The sequence below is a fragment of the Clarias gariepinus genome, chromosome 20 (genome assembly GCF_024256425.1).
Source record: "Clarias gariepinus isolate MV-2021 ecotype Netherlands chromosome 20, CGAR_prim_01v2, whole genome shotgun sequence".
Lineage (NCBI taxonomy): Eukaryota > Metazoa > Chordata > Actinopteri > Siluriformes > Clariidae > Clarias > Clarias gariepinus.
Window position 1 is genome coordinate 27,481,074 of NC_071119.1, and position 17,453 is coordinate 27,498,526.

At 42.5% G+C, this 17,453-nt stretch overlaps 1 protein-coding gene across 1 annotated transcript; it reads right to left on the reverse strand.

Moving 5' to 3' along the window:
* Positions 1 to 4,683: 4,683 nt before the first annotated feature.
* LOC128508439 (CD48 antigen-like) lies at positions 4,684 to 14,827 on the reverse strand. The gene is made up of 6 exons (XM_053479784.1): positions 14,343 to 14,827; positions 7,302 to 7,637; positions 6,599 to 6,898; positions 6,020 to 6,136; positions 5,890 to 5,942; positions 4,684 to 5,747 (listed from the first exon to the last, which is right to left on the reverse strand). The coding sequence occupies exons 1-6, from the start codon at positions 14,398 to 14,400 to the stop codon at positions 5,676 to 5,678; spliced, it is 936 nt and encodes a 311-aa protein (XP_053335759.1). The 5' UTR covers positions 14,401 to 14,827; the 3' UTR covers positions 4,684 to 5,675.
* Between the last annotated feature and the right edge of the window lie 2,626 nt (positions 14,828 to 17,453).

Consider the following 17,453-nt stretch of genomic DNA (forward strand, 5'->3'; position numbering starts at 1 on the left):
CCAGTAACTATTCCTTTGCCGAATTTTGACGTGAGCAAACATATCAATTTAGTTCCTCCGTTTAGAGAAACCGAAGTTGATAGCTATTTTATAGCCTTTGAACGTGTTGCAGCTACTTTGCAGTGGCCAAGAGCGATGTGGGCTCTACTTTTACAGTGTAAACTAACCGGCAAAGCGCAAGACGTTTGTTCAGCGTTGCCAATAGAACAAAGTCTAGATTACGACGTGATTAAACAAACTGTTCTCCGTGCTTATGAGTTAGTACCGGAGGCGTATAGACAAAAATTTAGAGCGCATAAGAAGACAGACAAACAAACTTTTGTTGAGTTCGCCCGAGAAAAGCAAGCTCTTTTTGAAAAGTGGTGTGCGGCAACTAAAACTACTACCTTTGAAGCCTTAAAAGAGTTAATTTTACTAGAAGACTTTAAAAACTGTATGTTTGAAAATATAGTCATTCACTTAAACGAACAGAAAGTTACGTCTCTGTCAGCAGCCGCTGTGCTGGCTGACGAGTTCGTTTTAACACACCGAACAGTTTTTACTCCCACGTTGAGAACTGATAAATTTGCCGTCTGTGGGGTGGAAGGGCAGGTGAATCCTTCGGCTGGTGGTGTGAGACCGGCGAGGGGAGGAGTTTTTAGAAGTTCTCAGTATCGCACAGGGGGAGGTAGAGTCTGTTTTTATTGCCTCAGTGAAGGTCATCTTATTTCAGACTGCGAAGCCTGGAAAAGGAAAAAAATGCATCAGTGAAATCTAAAACTGTAGGTTTTATTAAAAGACAAAGGGAACATGTTTTACCTGATCCAACAATATCGGCATATAAACCCTTCATGTTGCAGGGATGGGTGGCAGACAGCTCGGAAGGAATTCCCAGGTCAGTGTCTGTTCTGCGGGATACAGGTGCAGCCCAAAGCTTGATGCTAGCTGGCACACTACCTTTGTCACAGAAAACGTACACGGGGGCTGATGTAATTTTAAGGGGTATAGGAGCAGGCTGTGTTAAAGTTCCGCTCCATACTGTCTACCTTCAAACTGACATAGTGAAGGGTGAAGTGTGTGTTGGAATTTGTGCTGAACTCCCTGTTGACGGAGTACAGATTATTTTAGGAAATGACCTAGCTGGTGGTGTTGTTTTTCCACAATCAATTGTTGTAGATACCCCCATAACAGATGTGAAAAGTGACCTCTCTTCTCAATTTCCAGCAGTGTTCTCATCATGTGAGGTTACACGAGCACAAGCGCGGGAATTTGACGTGGGTGAGGTGTCTAACTCTTTTCTGCAGTCTGCAGCTATGACTGGAGAACTGTGTGTTAAACCAATTTTACCCAACCATGACGTTTTACCATTACAGATGGGACGCTCGCAGTTAGCGGCGGCGCAGAAGGCTGGTCCATCATTGCCTACATGTTTTGCAACTATTTTAATCTGTGCAACTGTGCTGATCTGTGTTGGTGCCTCATTCCTCGTAACAAAATTGGATTTGTTAAAGGGTTATTGGCAGGTGCCACTTACGCAGCGTGCTTCGGATGTCTCCGCGTTCGTAACACCAGATAATTTCTTGCGATATACCGTTATGGCCTTTGGTATGCGAAACGCTCTAGCTACCTTCCAAAGGTTAATGCACAAAGTTTTATCTGGCGTGAAAAATTGCGAAGCATATTTTTATGTTGTTGGGTATCCTTAGCTGTTGTTCTGTGTGTTTTTAGTCAAAATAGGATTTTGACTTTTATGGGTGGGGGTGTTACATGCCCGTGTGTGTGGCATGTAAATGTAAGTGTAGAGGCGCGGATGCTGGTGGCGGCGTGCACGCGCGCTCTTTCTCTCTCTCTCTCTCGCTTTCCCTTTCCTGCAGGTGGCCCCGCCCTGATTGGACGTGCGTGACGTGCGCCGGGATTGGCCGTCTTTGGACCAGCGCGTCTTTTTAAGATCATCGAGGGAAGCCGGAAGCGCGCGCTGTGTGATATTTTTGGAGATGTTGTTTGTGCTTGTTTGTGTATTGAAAATTGAGCTGTTGGTCGCGCCTGTGTTGTGAGCTTGTGTGGTGTGTGTTTTGGTCTCTTGTGTTTATGTTAAATGTTATATGGTTGTAGATATTGTAAATAGTTATCTTTTTGTTATACATGTATTTCTTTTATGGAAGCAGTAGGGGTTGGGTGCCATTTTAGTTAGACCCGTTTTCTCCTGTTTTCAATGTTTAGTTAGGGAGTCAGTTTAGCCCTGTGTTTTTGGTTTAGTTTTTCTTTGTAGTTTAGTTCGTTTCTGGGAGGAGATAGGGCAGGGTTTTTGTTTGTTGTTTTGGCCTTGGCCCAACCCTGAAGCCGAGAGCTTCCGGTGTGTGTGTGTGTGTGTGTGTAAAAAAATAAAAGAAAACAAAGACCAAAGTCGGTTGTAAGATTTTATTAATTATTACGCCCTGGGACCCTAGACCTGGGGACGTAACATAGGGCTGATAATGTAACCAGCATATGAACATAATTTTATTATAAATAATCACTATTATTGTGTACACGCTTCCTCTTATTTTGTAATTCATGCACACACAGTTCCTGGTACTGAAATCTCACAGTAAACACACACCAGATCACACAACAACATTATTCAGAAATGTACAAACAGCCAAGAAGATAAAAATGGCTCGTTTTTAACATAAATACCAAGAATTCTACCATGTCATAACTATCTGTTTAGGACCATCTGGAAAGTTATAAACACATAAATGAGAGATTTTTAAATGACTGATGGAGATCTAGTGATGTTCTGTACCAACTGTACCTGTTTACACTCACTTACAAATAATGATCAGAAATGATACTGTATAAAATAAGTAACTTTATTATATTAATGTTCATGAAACTCAAAAGTGATATAAAACTCCCTCCATTATGAATGTGTTAAATGTGAGAAAGGAGAAGTGAATGAGCCATTGTTTTATACTGAATGCCAGTTTTATCCCTCACATGATCCACTAAGCAAACTTATGGAAATATCAGCAGGACTCTGAGTTTCCTCATCTGTTCTGAACTCAGAGCTTTAACACTCATTACATAAAGTTTTTAACCTGTAAGTCCATCTTTACATTCAGAATGTCTGGAACTGAAACAGGTCCATTAAAATGTCCAGGACACTTCCTGTCTGATGGTGAAACATCTTCCTGGTTTTACACTCAGGCTTCTGAAAGAGAGCTCGTTCACCTTCTGGAAGTTTCTACACAGGTACGACTCTGTGCTTCTCCATGGCTAATGTCGAGTGTGTTCAGTGTGTGAAGGATTTGGGCTGGTCCATGGAAATAAGCTCGAAAGCGTCAGTCACATCGTCACGTCTTCGTCACGGTGTTCACGCCGCCCTGTATAGAGGTGGGATATAAAACTGTGCGCTTCCTCTCCACCATGTTGAAGAGCGCAGGCGGTCAGCGCTCTCTCAGTGTAGAGAAAGAATGAAAGTCATGTTGATAAACCGCTTCAAACATTCCAGAGACCTGATTTTCTGCTACAGAACAATGCTAATTGTTGACCATTTCTACAGCAGTGTCCTCCCAGGGATGTGATTTAAAGGAACCTCGTCATGGTCTGAGCTGGAGGCGGCACTGAGCTCTTTACGGTACGACACACTGTTTATCAGCTCTCTCTCTTCTCATAGAGAAACTCTTTATTTTACTGTATTTACATCTACAGTCATGACATTAAACACACTGAGAATAATATACATGTGAAATACCTGATTATAACAATTACTGAGTTATAATAAGAGTTTGTGTTATAAAATATTTACATTAAGTTGTTTATTTACTAAAAATGCTTTTAAAGACTCTTTCTGCTTGTTATCTGGTACAAAGAAAGCAATCAAAAAGAAAAAAAATAATTTAAAGTCTAAATCCAATTAAAAGTTATGTGAGTTTAGGTATTTACTTGTGGTTTGCTTAAAGAATTTAAGTAAAAAAAAATCCTTATACAGGTGAAAAACTATGTTTTAAAGAGATTTTTACTGAGATATAATAGTCTGTACAGTTCTGTGTACATGTTTTTAAAATCAATTAAATAAATTAAGTTTCTACATAAAGGCTACTTTACACTAAAGAATAATAAAGTAAATCAGTGTTTGTTGTAACTCTGACTTTAATCCTAAACTTCTCTCAGGTTCACTGTTGTACAGTTTTATACAGAAACCAGCTGTGAGGTTTTTTTCTGTATCTTGGAGAATCTAACACAGTTCCTCTGGACACTTTAATTCTCACTTTACTCCTGTTTATTAAACCAGATCAGCCTCCATTATGGGTTTATCTGGAAACTCTTCCATTACTGATCACTTCTAAAAACATTTATTCCCTTTAACATTTAAAGATAAAAGTTAGGAAATCTGGGTGTTTCTCCTTTTTATTACATTTTAATCCCCAAAACAACAGATAAACAGCTAAGACTGTGTGTGTATAAAGATAAATAATGTTGGTTTTACACAGTACTGTACATGAACAGCAGGGGGCAGTGTTGTGTGTTATAGAATTTTATGTTATTGTTTAGTTTTGAGTTTTTAACTTTACCCATTAAAAACTCTATTTTATTGAGAGGAACTTTACAGCCTGACTGGTTTAGTGTTGACTTACTCACTAAAAGTTTCATTTGATTATTAATTCACAAACTGGAGCTCAGCATTTTAATAAACCTTAAAGTAAAAATACCAAAAGAAAATTTACACATTTACATTTTTATTAAAACACTGCACTTTTTACATATAATACAATCTCTCTGAAGTTTCTCTCTGCTGTAGTTCTGTTTGTTGGAGCGACACTAAGCCAGAACAAGCCGTGTTACAGGAAGAAGAGCAGACTATCAGGTTTCTCAGGAACTGCAGTACACGTGTTAATTTAATAAACAAATGAACAGCAACAGTAAATAAGAGCTTAAATAAGATCTGTCTCTCTCTCAGTCAGGAGCTTTAACAGGCTGGAGTTTAGTTTTAAAGGTAAAATACAGCAGGAAGTTTTGATGCCTAATTCAATCCTGAGCTCAGATTACTGGATCTGATTATAAATAAATAAATAAAAACCATCAACTACAATATAAATGTGAGGACAGAGACAAACAGTCACACACACACACACACACACACTTCTCTAACAGCTCGCTCTGTATCTGATCTGAACAATACGGCTGTAATGTGAGACGCGTGAACACTGAGACACAGATGAAACCTGAAGCTGCTGATTCACTAAATAAAACTGATGTTCCAGTAAAAACTCTAAAGCGTTGTTGATGCGCCTGCTGTTTTTATCACTTGGTTTTCATCTAACTTTAAAGCTGATATTCAGGTTTATATAATGATCAGATGCAAATATTAAACTGATATTAAACACTGAGTCCTGAGGACACGCCCTAACCCCTACAGGGTTTCTCAGCACGGCTCAGATCACACACATTAATCTGTTTGTACACACAGTTGTGACGTGACGAGACAAACACGAGTTTAACCAGCAGGAGGACAAGTTTAGACACGAGATCACGTCTGAAATCTATTTCCTATAAAACTAATAGTTATTATACAGAATCACATTTTAAACATTAATGGAAATGGTTTATGGTTAAACATACAGTAAATATTTAGAACCAATTATGTAGGAAATAAAAAGTATAATGTTTATAATATCAATAGAGTTAAAATGATCCAGTGATGTGTGGAGTTATTAGGATCTCTTCACCCCTGAGTACACCACTGAGCCGTTCTCTTCAACACACGTCACACTCCAGTTTTCTTCCTGTAAGACACAACAGTATATTTCAGTATCTGAATCAGGGTGAGACTTTATCACTCCTGTGGAACAAATGTGAGTTTTACACCAAAACCTCTAATGCATTTCACATCGTGATCATTTACACACATTTTATTTAAACACTTACCGCTTTAACTCTCTTCACATCAGAGTAAGTCAGATCCTCAGATTGTACAGAAACTAAAGATACATGAAACATCTGATTAGTTTAACTAAATATGAAAAGACAGAGAGTTTAGAGAGATGTTTTTCTTTACCTTCATCCTTTTCTTTTTTTCTCCAAACACACAGAAATACTAACACTGATAATAACAGCGTGAGAACTCCAGCAGGTATCAGGACATAAGACAGGATACGGGAACGTTCAGATTTATCTGTGAAAATGTTAATATACTTTATCTATAAATGTAACAAAATGTCTTATTTTATTCTTCCAATACATAAGACCACGGTTTCGTGACAAAACCATCATCACACTATACTTAAGGGCATTTCTACAGTTAATGTGACAATATTTTGCTTTGCAAGTAAAAAATGTAGAAGAAAAACATTTTAATATTTTAAATATTTTACAGATATCACAGTGCAAAATTCAATCCTCTGCTGCAATCATAGTTTTTAATAGGTTTTAAAATATATCCCACTATCTCAAAAAATAACAGTCTGGTATGACTTATAATGATATCAGTATAATCTCATATTAGTATAATCATAGCTTTACATAAAACACACACTGAAACCCCTCAGAGATTCTCATATATAATATTAATGAACCCTGTACTATGACACTGCACTGAACTAATACTCCACTGTGTGTGTTAAAGACTCTGCCGTACCTGGGTGATGATCACAGAGCTGTGTGATGCTGAGAGAAGTTGTTTTATTGCTGACAGGGTTTGCAGACACACAGGTGTAAGTGTTAGTGTTAATGTCCTGGTTGTGTATTTGCAGTGTGAGACTGAGGTTAACACTGAGATCTGTGTTATTGGTGATATTGAGTCTCTCAGTCCCTCTGTACCAGGATAACGTCACATCTTCTCCATTCTCCACAGTGCACAGGGGGAAACACACCTCTGTGGGGAAAACAGTTCGTTTTTGCTTTTGTTGACTTCTTATTACTGGAGTTGATACTGGAGCTAAAATACAGAAACAGTAAATAGTTAAAAATAACAGAGTTACTGTTAGAACATCTTCATGTTTATTCCTCTAACACCACAGCAATAAATATAAAAAGTCATTAAAATATTTATAGTTATTATATATTTAACATCCACAAAACAGACATAAACAGATGTTCTGTAATGAATTCCTCTCAGTGTTACACAACACCAGGAGTGCATTAATATAAACCTGTGATGTGTAGTTACACTACTGTCAGAGCTGCTGTTATAGAGAATTAATCAACACCTTCTGACCAAACACACATTCAGGTGTTTACAGCACTGTGGTTTAAAATTTAATAATAAACCTCCAATAATACCTTATTGATTAAAGTTACATAGAGACACTGGAACACATTTCACTCAGACTTTTACTCACCATAAACACTGACACTGAAAGTCTTAGATGAGAGACGTCCAGCGATGACGTGTAATAAATAAACTCCAGAATGATTCCTGCTGATGTTCCTGATGGTTAAAGCTCCACTGATTCTGTCCAGCTGCAGTCGCTCTTTAAATCTTTCACTGATTTCTGTAACAGTTTCTCCTTTAAATACCTGAATAATCAATATCTTCTTCTCTGCTTTTTCAGGTCCATAAAACCACAGAATCTGAGCATCACTCTGAATCCCAGTTATCCCAGTATGGAGAGTTATAGTGGTTCCTTCCACTTCCTGCAGTGTGACCATCTCGTTTCCAGCTGCACACAGTAAACCTGCACCACAGATTCAGATTCATTATTTCACCAACAAACATCATCACATACAAACTATACTGTGATAAATATTAATGCTGTTAACTCCAAGATTATTAAATTCAATGACTCTGACACACTGAATGGCCAAAAGTATGTGTACCCCTGACCCCTACACCCATGTCTGGTTCTTCCCTAAACTGTTACCACAAAGTCTTGTGTAGACACAATTGTGTAGAATGTCTTTGTGTGCTGTAGCTTTACAGTTTCTCTTCACTGAGAGCCAAACCTGCTCTAGCATGACAATGCCCCTGTGCACAAAGCCTGCTCCATGACTCTGACATGACCAGAAGATAATAGTGTAGTGTAGTATTTTACACTTTCATTAAATTATAATAGTGCATGCATTGGTAGATGTTACACTAAAGCTAACAATATACACTGTCCTCTTTATTAAACACCTTTTTTGGTTGTTTGGGATCAGCTGTACATCTACTCAGTTACCGTATGCACAAAGCCAAAGTCATACAGATACTGTACAGGTCCAGAGTTTCATTGTATGGTTACATTCAACATCAGAATGAAGAAAAGGTGTGATCTTTGTTGTTATGTTTATGGTACAGATTTTTACTGGAGACTGATAATAAAGTGCTATTTTTAGTTGCTATAGACTTCCTTTGGTCATGCTCCTCTCTATCATCAACCAACAAGGTGTTACAGCCCTGATTAATGTTTTTTGTTGTTTATTACATTCTTTACAAACATTAAAAGCATTTTTGTGTGAAAATCCCAGCAGAAGATGAAATATTCAAACCAGCCCATCTAGAACCTACAATCATGCCATTCTCAAAGTCACAGAGGTCAGACTCTTCCTCCTATCTGATGTGAACCTGAAACAAAGTTCTTCATCAATGCTCAAAGGTTTGGGATCACTTGCAAATGTCTTTGTTTTAGTTTAGTGATTTATTTTCTACATCCTGCAACAATACTGGGGATTTCAAACTATAAAATAACACGTTATTGTAATGGTAATTATATAACACCAACAGTCAGTTATTATTTTAGGACATGGAGATCAGCTGGTCTGGAATAGTTCTCGCAATAATAGTATTGTATCAAGTCCATTTGCGAAACCCCTCAAGCACCAAACAGTCATTACTGTGTATATTTTGTACAGCTAGGTTTTTTTTAATATATATTTTTTCTATATTATATATTTTATATTCTGTTCTTTTTATCTGCAGATATAAAGGAGTTCCTAATAAAGTGACAGTGAGTGGATTAAACACCACTGGGGAAATTGTTACAGACTGTATTTAAAATTTACAGCACAGTGTTTTCTAATAAACCTTCTGTGCCTATACTGTGTGTGTAAGGGTCCTCCACTAGAGGTCACTGTTTTTAGTTTGTAGTTTTTGTTGGCCGACTCAGTTTCCCAGCAGGCACCTCGGTCAGGTGATGCAGTGCACACCTGAACCGAGGTAGCCATCAACCAATCTATAAATAGCTGTTTAGACTGGGAAACTGGGTCGAGCATTTTTGGGTAAAACCACTGTCAGTTATGTGGGCATTTTGGTTTGTTTTTATTTGTTTAATTTGTATTTTGATTTTAGATTGTGTTAACTTGGGCTCTCTTATTGGCAATGTCTCTGTGTATGTTTTGTGTGTCTGTGTTAGTGGAGCTGATTCGGTCCTGTCCTCCTGTGTTCTTGTGGTTAGCTAGAGCAGGTAAGCAGTTAGGTGTATGTGTGGCTAGGAGCATGATTAGCTAAATGCTATGTTGAGTTTATAGTACAGTTACAGTACTAGCATGCTTCTAGCCATAGCCCTTCTGTGTCTCTAGCTATCCTGTGTTTCCTCTTTCCCGAGTTGCCCAGTGAGCCTAGCCTTTAGGTGTCCCCTAGCCTAGCCTTTGATGTGTCCTCAGCCTAGCCTTTGATGTTTCCTGAACCTAGCCTTTGATGTGTCCTGAGCCTAGCCTTTGATGTGTCCTCAGCCTAGCCTTTGATGTGTCCTGAGCCTAGCCTTTGCTGGTCCCCTAGCTTAGCCTATGATGGTCCCCTAGCCTAGCCTATGATGGTCCCCTAGCCTAGCCTATGATGGTCCCCTAGCCTAGCATATGATGGTCCCCTAGCCTAGCCTTTGATGGTCCCCTAGCCTAGCCTATGAGGGCCCCCTAGCCTAGCCACTGGGTATCCCTTGTCTGTGTTTCCTCTCCCCCTAGCGTCCCAGTGTGCCTAGGTTTAGAGTGCGGTCCCTCCGGGCTTTGGAGTAACGACTAGCTTGTGAGTGCTGCCTCGCTTAGCCTTGGAGGGCTGCCTCGCCTAGCCACTGGGTAGTCTTTGTCTGTGTTTCTGTGCCCCTATTCCCTAGTGTGTTTAAGCTAGTAGGTAAGTATAGCTTAGTGCATGTTGGGGCTGAAGACATGCTTAGCTAGGTGTATGTGTAGCTAACTGCCATGGTTAAGCAATGCTTAACCATGTTTAGCTAGAAGCCATGCCTAGCTGATTGCCATGTCTTTAGCCCTTGTCCTGTCCCTCTCTTGGTCTCTCGTCTCGTCGTTACGTGTCTCCTGTCCTCTCCAGTGTCTCCAGTGTCTCCAGTGTCTCCAGTGTCTCCAGTGTCTCCAGTGTCTCTAGTGTCTCTAGTGTCTCCTGTGTCTCTAGTGTCTCCTGTGTCTCTAGTGTCTCCTGTTCTCCCTAGTGTCTCGTTTCAGCTCCACACCTCGTTTATGTCCTGTTGTGTTTGTCCCCCTGTTATGTGTCTCGCCGCAGGGCGTGTTATGTGTCTCGCCGCAGGGCGTGTTATGTGTCTCGCCGCAGGGCGTGTTATGTGTCTCGCCGCAGGGCGTGTTATGTGTCTCGCCGCAGGGCGTGTTATGTGTCTCGCCGCAGGGCGTGTTATGTGTCTCGCCGCAGGGCGTGTTATGTGTCTCGCCGCAGGGCGTGTTATGTGTCTCGCCGCAGGGCGCGTTATGTGTCTCGCCGCAGGGCGCGTTATGTGTCTCGCCGCAGGGCGCGTTAGGTGTCTCGCCGCAGGGCGTGTTATGTGTCTCCCCTTGTCTGTGTCTTGCCAGAGAGCTCCTGTTAGCACAAAGTTAATTATCATTTAAGTTTGTTTGTTCCTTTGGTTGTATCTTTATTTATACTTTGTTTAATTATCATTAAAAAGACTCTTTTTTTGGTTACACCACCCCTCTGCCTCTATGCCTGCTCCTTCCGCCCACGGCGTCAACACCTGCCTTTACACCCAGAACGTGACAGAATGCTCGACCCACCAAGGCATAGCAGAGGGGGCTGGGACTAAAGAGGCCACAGCTGCAGCACCCTTCAGGCCTCACGTGGAGGCCACAGCTGCAGCACCCTTCAGGCCTCACGTGGAGGCCACAGCTGCAGCACCCTTCAGGCCTCACGTGGAGGCCACAGCTGCAGCACCCTTCAGGCCTCACGTGGAGGCCACAGCTGCAGCACCCTTCAGGCCTCACGTGGAGGCCACAGCTGCAGCACCCTTCAGGCCTCACGTGGAGGCCACAGCTGCAGCACCCTTCAGGCCTCACGGGGAGGCCACAGCTGCAGCACCCTTCAGGCCTCACGGGGAGGCCACCGCTGCAGCACGCTTCGAGCCTCACGGGGAGGCCACCGCTGCAGCACGCTTCGAGCCTCACGGGGAGGCCACCGCTGCAGCACGCTTCGAGCCTCACGGGGAGGCCACCGCTGCAGCACGCTTCGAGCCTCACGGGGAGGCCACCGCTGCAGCACGCTTCGAGCCTCACGGGGAGGCCACCGCTGCAGCACGCTTCGAGCCTCACGGGGAGGCCACCGCTGCAGCACGCTTCGAGCCTCACGGGGAGGCCACCGCTGCAGCACGCTTCGAGCCTCACGGGGAGGCCACCGCTGCAGCACGCTTCGAGCCTCACGGGGAGGCCACCGCTGCAGCACGCTTCGAGCCTCACGGGGAGGCCACCGCTGCAGCACCCGCCGAGCGCCTCGAGGAGGTCCCAGCAACACCAGCAGGCCTCATGTGGAGGCCCCCACCTTCGTCCAGTAGCCCTTATTCAAGGCTCACCGCCTTCGGAGCGACACCCCAGCACAGCGTCCAGCACCCGGCTTCGATGTCGGGCACCCACCGCTGCACGGCGGAGGAAAAGCCAGTACTGCATCGGCCGCCCGGATTGGGGGACAACACAGCACTGTCTTCAAGGGCTCTACTTCTCAGAGCAATACAGTGCTGCCCCCTCCGCCCGGCCTACAACAGCGATCCGGTGCTGCCTCCGCCACACAGTTGACTATGGGAGCTAGCCCGTCGGGGTCGGGTGAAGGGACACCAGGGAAGTGCCCTGGGACCACCAATAGCGCTCCGGAGGAGCGGTTTAAGGGGGGGGGTACTGTAAGGGTCCTCCACTAGAGGTCACTGTTTTTAGTTTGTAGTTTTTGTTGGCCGACTCAGTTTCCCAGCAGGCACCTCGGTCAGGTGATGCAGTGCACACCTGAACCGAGGTAGCCATCAACCAATCTATAAATAGCTGTTTAGACTGGGAAACTGGGTCGAGCATTTTTGGGTAAAACCACTGTCAGTTATGTGGGCATTTTGGTTTGTTTTTATTTGTTTAATTTGTATTTTGATTTTAGATTGTGTTAACTTGGGCTCTCTTATTGGCAATGTCTCTGTGTATGTTTTGTGTGTCTGTGTTAGTGGAGCTGATTCGGTCCTGTCCTCCTGTGTTCTTGTGGTTAGCTAGAGCAGGTAAGCAGTTAGGTGTATGTGTGGCTAGGAGCATGATTAGCTAAATGCTATGTTGAGTTTATAGTACAGTTACAGTACTAGCATGCTTCTAGCCATAGCCCTTCTGTGTCTCTAGCTATCCTGTGTTTCCTCTTTCCCGAGTTGCCCAGTGAGCCTAGCCTTTAGGTGTCCCCTAGCCTAGCCTTTGATGTGTCCTCAGCCTAGCCTTTGATGTTTCCTGAACCTAGCCTTTGATGTGTCCTGAGCCTAGCCTTTGATGTGTCCTCAGCCTAGCCTTTGATGTGTCCTGAGCCTAGCCTTTGCTGGTCCCCTAGCTTAGCCTATGATGGTCCCCTAGCCTAGCCTATGATGGTCCCCTAGCCTAGCCTTGGATGGTCCCCTAGCCTAGCCTATGATGGTCCCCTAGCCTAGCATATGATGGTCCCCTAGCCTAGCCTTTGATGGTCCCCTAGCCTAGCCTATGAGGGCCCCCTAGCCTAGCCACTGGGTATCCCTTGTCTGTGTTTCCTCTCCCCCTAGCGTCCCAGTGTGCCTAGGTTTAGAGTGCGGTCCCTCCGGGCTTTGGAGTAACGACTAGCTTGTGAGTGCTGCCTCGCTTAGCCTTGGAGGGCTGCCTCGCCTAGCCACTGGGTAGTCTTTGTCTGTGTTTCTGTGCCCCTATTCCCTAGTGTGTTTAAGCTAGTAGGTAAGTATAGCTTAGTGCATGTTGGGGCTGAAGACATGCTTAGCTAGGTGTATGTGTAGCTAACTGCCATGGTTAAGCAATGCTTAACCATGTTTAGCTAGAAGCCATGCCTAGCTGATTGCCATGTCTTTAGCCCTTGTCCTGTCCCTCTCTTGGTCTCTCGTCTCGTCGTTACGTGTCTCCTGTCCTCTCCAGTGTCTCCAGTGTCTCCAGTGTCTCCAGTGTCTCCAGTGTCTCCAGTGTCTCTAGTGTCTCCAGTGTCTCTAGTGTCTCCTGTGTCTCTAGTGTCTCCTGTTCTCCCTAGTGTCTCGTTTCAGCTCCACACCTCGTTTATGTCCTGTTGTGTTTGTCCCCCTGTTATGTGTCTCGCCGCAGGGCGTGTTATGTGTCTCGCCGCAGGGCGTGTTATGTGTCTCGCCGCAGGGCGTGTTATGTGTCTCGCCGCAGGGCGTGTTATGTGTCTCGCCGCAGGGCGTGTTATGTGTCTCGCCGCAGGGCGTGTTATGTGTCTCGCCGCAGGGCGTGTTATGTGTCTCGCCGCAGGGCGTGTTATGTGTCTCGCCGCAGGGCGTGTTATGTGTCTCGCCGCAGGGCGTGTTATGTGTCTCGCCGCAGGGCGCGTTAGGTGTCTCGCCGCAGGGCGTGTTATGTGTCTCCCCTTGTCTGTGTCTTGCCAGAGAGCTCCTGTTAGCACAAAGTTAATTATCATTTAAGTTTGTTTGTTCCTTTGGTTGTATCTTTATTTATACTTTGTTTAATTATCATTAAAAAGACTCTTTTTTTGGTTACACCACCCCTCTGCCTCTATGCCTGCTCCTTCCGCCCACGGCGTCAACACCTGCCTTTACACCCAGAACGTGACAGTGTGCCTCTAAAATGAAGGATCTAGAGTGTTTCCTAAAGCTTCCTGTGATGTTAAAGTCATGTTCAGGGTAAAACTCACTCACAGAACAAGAGAAGAGATATAAACTACAGGAATACGTGATGTTCTGTAGAGAGGAAACAGTGACAGGAAAAGTAGAGTTTAGTGTTTATTTCTGAGAGAGTGTAATACAAAGAAAACAAAAGAAGTGTGTGTGTGTGTGTGTGTGTTTATGGAGGAATAGAGTGTGTGAAGCGTGATCTTTAGAGGACTCATTAACACACAGCTCTAAACTGCTGTATCACTGTTCAGCTCAACACTGAGCAAAACTCACTACATCCAACACACCAAGTATTAAACCTGAGTTTCTCGTTTATAAACTCTTTATATTTACACTTCCAGTTTCTTCTGTTGTGAAGGAAAGGTGTAAACTTACAGCACAGCAGGAGAAGAAAAGTCCAGAGAATCCTGTTTCCTGGTAAAATCTTCATCATTTCCTAATCCATAGTCAGCGTTTCTCAGCCAGACGTTTCCCCTTTGTCCCGAACATCAGTGTGAGTGAGGAATTCAGAGCACAAAGCAGTTAAAGTCCATGCTGTATGGAGCTGCAGTACACAGCCTTCCTCACACTGTTAGCTTAGAGAACTGAAGCCTCCTGTAGAAGCCCTCCTGTCTCAGCGTGTTCAGTCTCTACATGCTCAGTGACGCTTCCCTTCAGCTCTGGGGACGGCAGGATTCATTTATAAAATGTCTCTCACATGGGTTTAGTGGGAGCACTAACACTTCACACTATTTAGTACAGAACATTCTGTGCAAAGGTCAGTGCACCCTTTGGTTTTTAATTAAATAGTCATTTAGTATTTATTGTTAATTATTTGGGGGGTGTAGAGGGGAAATACACAGAACATTAATTCCATTTTCAGTCAAACAACCATGCAGTAAATCTGTGTGAATTTTAATAGAAAATGCATTAAATAAAAAAAAGTGTTTATAAATGGAGATATGGAGGTGTATAGAAGAGGAGGAGGATCTTATAGAAGAGGATTAAAAACACCATCATCAGTCACTCTGTAAATATCACCTGATCACATGATACCAGCTCCAACAAATCCTAAAGAGAGGACGAGTTAATTCAGACGTCACTGTCAGAGTGGAACATTATTCCATCTACAACATCCTAAACATTTCCTTATGAACACAGCAGCCCTGAGTAACAGTGTTACTGTCCATAAACAACACTGTTCCAACCATCAGCATGGAACAGTAACAATCTGAACAGCTAATATTCTCATCCTAAAGTCATTTAGTCTCTATTCATCAGTTTTAGACTTGTGATATGGACACACACACTCCAGTATTATGATTAATACAACATTCTCGACTTCCCTCTAAAGGCTCAACACTAACAGATCTGAAATACATTTAACTTAGATAGTGAGTGCAGTGGCTGAGATTAACTGGTTCTTGGTGTGAATGAGTGTGTGAATGTGTGTGGAGTCCTGGTGACCCATCCAGAGTGGATTCCTGATTCATGTCCAGTGTCACTGGGATCCACCTCCGTCCTGACCAGAATAAACCAGTTAAACCAATAAACTCTTTCTGCAGTTCTAGACAGTAAAACCAGCCTGTATTATACAGCAGTGCAGTTCAGGGGATGGATGGAGATTTTCCCTCACTGAGAGCAAAGTTACTGAGGACAAGATGATTGAACATGGGGCTTCTGTAGATATTAATTTTAGGTGGTTAGTGTTCAGAGGCTTCTGTGACTCAGATCCAGCCATCAGCTGCACCTTTAAAAACTCTCCTGGTGAGAAATCATTTACATTTCAAATCCACTGGTTATGATCTTTATCTTTATTTAAATAATCTGTGATATAAATGCTTTACATAATTCCATTGTGATGTTTTTCACGTGACTAAAACAGAGAACAGTTCTGACTGTGAGTGTTACAGGCCTTTATGTTGAAATGTCTCTGGTTTTAACCTTGTGACTGTATTTCCTGAACTAAACTGTTGTTGTGTCATGAAGACGTCGAAATAAAAGAAATCTACAGGAGCTCTGACCCAAATAAATCACACCACAGAGATTAAAGGATAAAATAACCGTCTTTCAGCTTTTCCTGTAAACTTCATTTAAACCATGTGAGATTTCTTTATCAAATCCATCAACAATAAACACAGACTTTACATTTATAACTCAGGACGTGTCAGTAATGCACTGAGCAAACAGACGAGTTAGTAATCATTTATTTTATGTTTTAATGTGAATCAGCATGTGTCAGTGTGTATAACATAATGTTTAAAGTCTGTAATTGTGTTGTATTTGTTACAATCTACAGATTATCAGTAATTATTCTTTTGAGTGTTTTGTAGGAAGTTCAACACTGGACTGGATTTAGAAGTTTGTGCCCCCTCAGGTAGACGTTACATTATGTGCAGGTAACATGATGATGTCGCTTCAGTCTGTATTTATAACCAGAAACACCATGATCATGTTTACAAAAACAAATTAATAAAAAACATTTATATAATTAATAATTTTTGCTTTTTTTATTATGTAAATGCAATAAAAAAAGAAAATTACTCATTTAATTTTCAGTAAACACAAACACTTTGTGTAGAACAATAAACAAAATAATCACTTCAGGACTAATTTGAGAACTTTACAGATCTTGTGGAAAATAAAGAGTAAAGTTGATGATTTCTGCAGTCTGGTGTCCGTCCCCACTTCCCCTTTAATATGTGTGTGTGAGACAGAGAGCTGAACACTGAACCACAAACCTCTACACTCACTATGACAAATGTCACTGTTTTGTCATTTCTTTCTTTATTAACGTGTCCCTATTATGCAATTTTAAGGGTTGCTAATTTTGAGTGTCTTAAAACAGTTTTACATGTATGCAAGGTCAAAAAACACTTTATAGATAAAACACTTAATAAAAATAGATTTAATTTTACCCCATTTCTAAATGATTCGTAAACGACTCGTGTGAAGCAGTTCGAAGATTCAGTTTGTCTAAACCCCTCCTTTCCATGAGGCCTCACTGCTGTGATTGGTCAGAATATGCCCGTTATGATTGGTTCCGACACTACAGCGTGTGTCGGAAAATAAAACGCCTATTACCTTAACTGAGTGACAGCTCCGGGGACCCGTCAATACATAGAAAAGATGGCGTTGGTTTTACTGTATCAATTCGATCCGGAGTCTGACGATGAAACGGTTGAAGTGGCACATCGACAAGAAACTGTTTCGCTAGCACGACTGGAGCAGGACGTTTCTCAGTGGTAAGTGTCATATGTTAATGCACGGGCGCTCGTGATGTGCATATGTGTGTGATGCAGTTTTCCCCTCGGAGCTTGCCGTAGAAGGGCAAGGGGCATGCGCACATCTCAAGTGTTACGAGTTCAGTTTTGGTGAATGGTGGAGAATAAACAGTTAAAAAAAAATTGTGTGCTCTCGATTTTATTGTCTTACAAAGTGTTTAATGCTCAGTCACATTAACAAGAGTGTGGTAACGTTAATTGTAAGATGGCGGGCAAGTTGTTT

Bases quoted from the DNA above. Each gene is read 5' to 3' on its own strand.
- LOC128508439 (XM_053479784.1), bottom strand. From the start codon at position 14,400: ATGATGAAGATTTTACCAGGAAACAGGATTCTCTGGACTTTTCTTCTC. The intron at 7,638-14,342 runs GTAAGTTTACAC...TCTGTGGTGCAG, and splicing joins TTTTCTTCTCCTGCTGTGCT to GTTTACTGTGTGCAGCTGGA. The intron at 5,748-5,889 runs GTAAGTGTTTAA...TGTGTCTTACAG, and splicing joins ATGTGAAGAGAGTTAAAGCG to GAAGAAAACTGGAGTGTGAC.